The 1,194-nt window shown below is 40.0% G+C and overlaps 1 protein-coding gene across 1 annotated transcript; it reads left to right on the top strand.

The window, feature by feature from the left end:
* Positions 1-5: 5 nt before the first annotated feature.
* LOC122151039 (olfactory receptor 11H1-like) lies at positions 6-521 on the top strand. The gene has a single exon (XM_042782348.1). The coding sequence runs from the start codon at positions 6-8 to the stop codon at positions 519-521; it is 516 nt and encodes a 171-aa protein (XP_042638282.1).
* The last annotated feature ends 673 nt before the right edge of the window (positions 522-1,194 follow it).

Genomic DNA, 1,194 nt, shown 5'->3' on the forward strand with positions numbered 1-1,194 from the left:
GCATCATGACTAAAGACCTATACACTGGCCTGGCCATCTTTGGATGGTCTTGTGGATTTATCCTCTTCCTAACGCCAGTTGTTCTCATTTCACAATTACCCTATTGTGGCCCAAATATCATCAACCATTTTATGTGTGATCCTGTCCCGTTGATGATGTTGTCCTGTTCTGAAGACACTACCACACAGCTCATTTACTCTACGTTAAATGTTATCTTCATGATTGGCACTTTTATCTTCATCCTTTGTTCCTATTTTCTAGTAATTCTGGCTGTGCTACGGATGCCCTCAGCAGCCAGCAAACACAAGGCTTTCTCCACTTGTGCTTCTCATCTGACTGTGGTGATCCTATTTTTTGGCTCTGTTATGGTGCTGCATGTGAACCCTGGATCAGGACACCCAGTGAAAATACAAAAAATTGTTACCTTGTTTTATTCTGTGATAACACCTCTATGCAATCCTGTAATATACAGCCTCAGAAACAAGGAGATGATAGCTGCTCTGAGGAAAATCTTCTCATAAATGAGAACCAAATTCTATCTCTCAAATGCAATTTACCTTAATAAAATATGAGTTTATTAGGAGACTGTTAAAGTTACGACCTAATATCATATTAAACACTGCTCATCACAGGACTCAAAGTATCTTTTAAGAAGAACATATTTTAACACATGAATTAGATTTTGTGTTGACATTAATATCAAACACATGACATTTTATATATCTGCACCTGCTCCTCATGTACTAACTTTCTTGTTATACATATTTCACATTTACAACAATAATAAAATATCTACTTTCTGACCATTTTGTGCATTGGCAACATACTTTGGGCAATAACAGATGCTGAGGTATGAGGCAAGAGTAATGTTGGCAGTGAGAGTTAATGTTCTGTGTCAACTGGGATGGACCATATTCTCAGCAGTTTGTTGTTGTTGTTAGGTGCCATCAAGTCATTTTTGACTCATAGTGAACCCATGCACAGCAGAACAAAATACTGCCCAATCCCGTGCCAGCTCCATGATCCCTGCTATACTTGAGCCCATCATCAGAGCCACCATGTCAATCCATCTTGTTGAAGGCCTCCCCCTCTTTTGTCGACCCTCCACCCTACCAAGCATGACATCCTTCTCCAGGGAATGGTCCCTTCTGACAACATGACCAAAATAGGTGAGACGAAGTCTGGCCATTCTTG

Source organism: Orycteropus afer, unplaced genomic scaffold (genome assembly GCF_000298275.1).
Source record: "Orycteropus afer afer isolate SDZICR_OR568_19922 unplaced genomic scaffold, OryAfe1.0 scaffold00292, whole genome shotgun sequence".
Classification (NCBI taxonomy): domain Eukaryota; kingdom Metazoa; phylum Chordata; class Mammalia; order Tubulidentata; family Orycteropodidae; genus Orycteropus; species Orycteropus afer.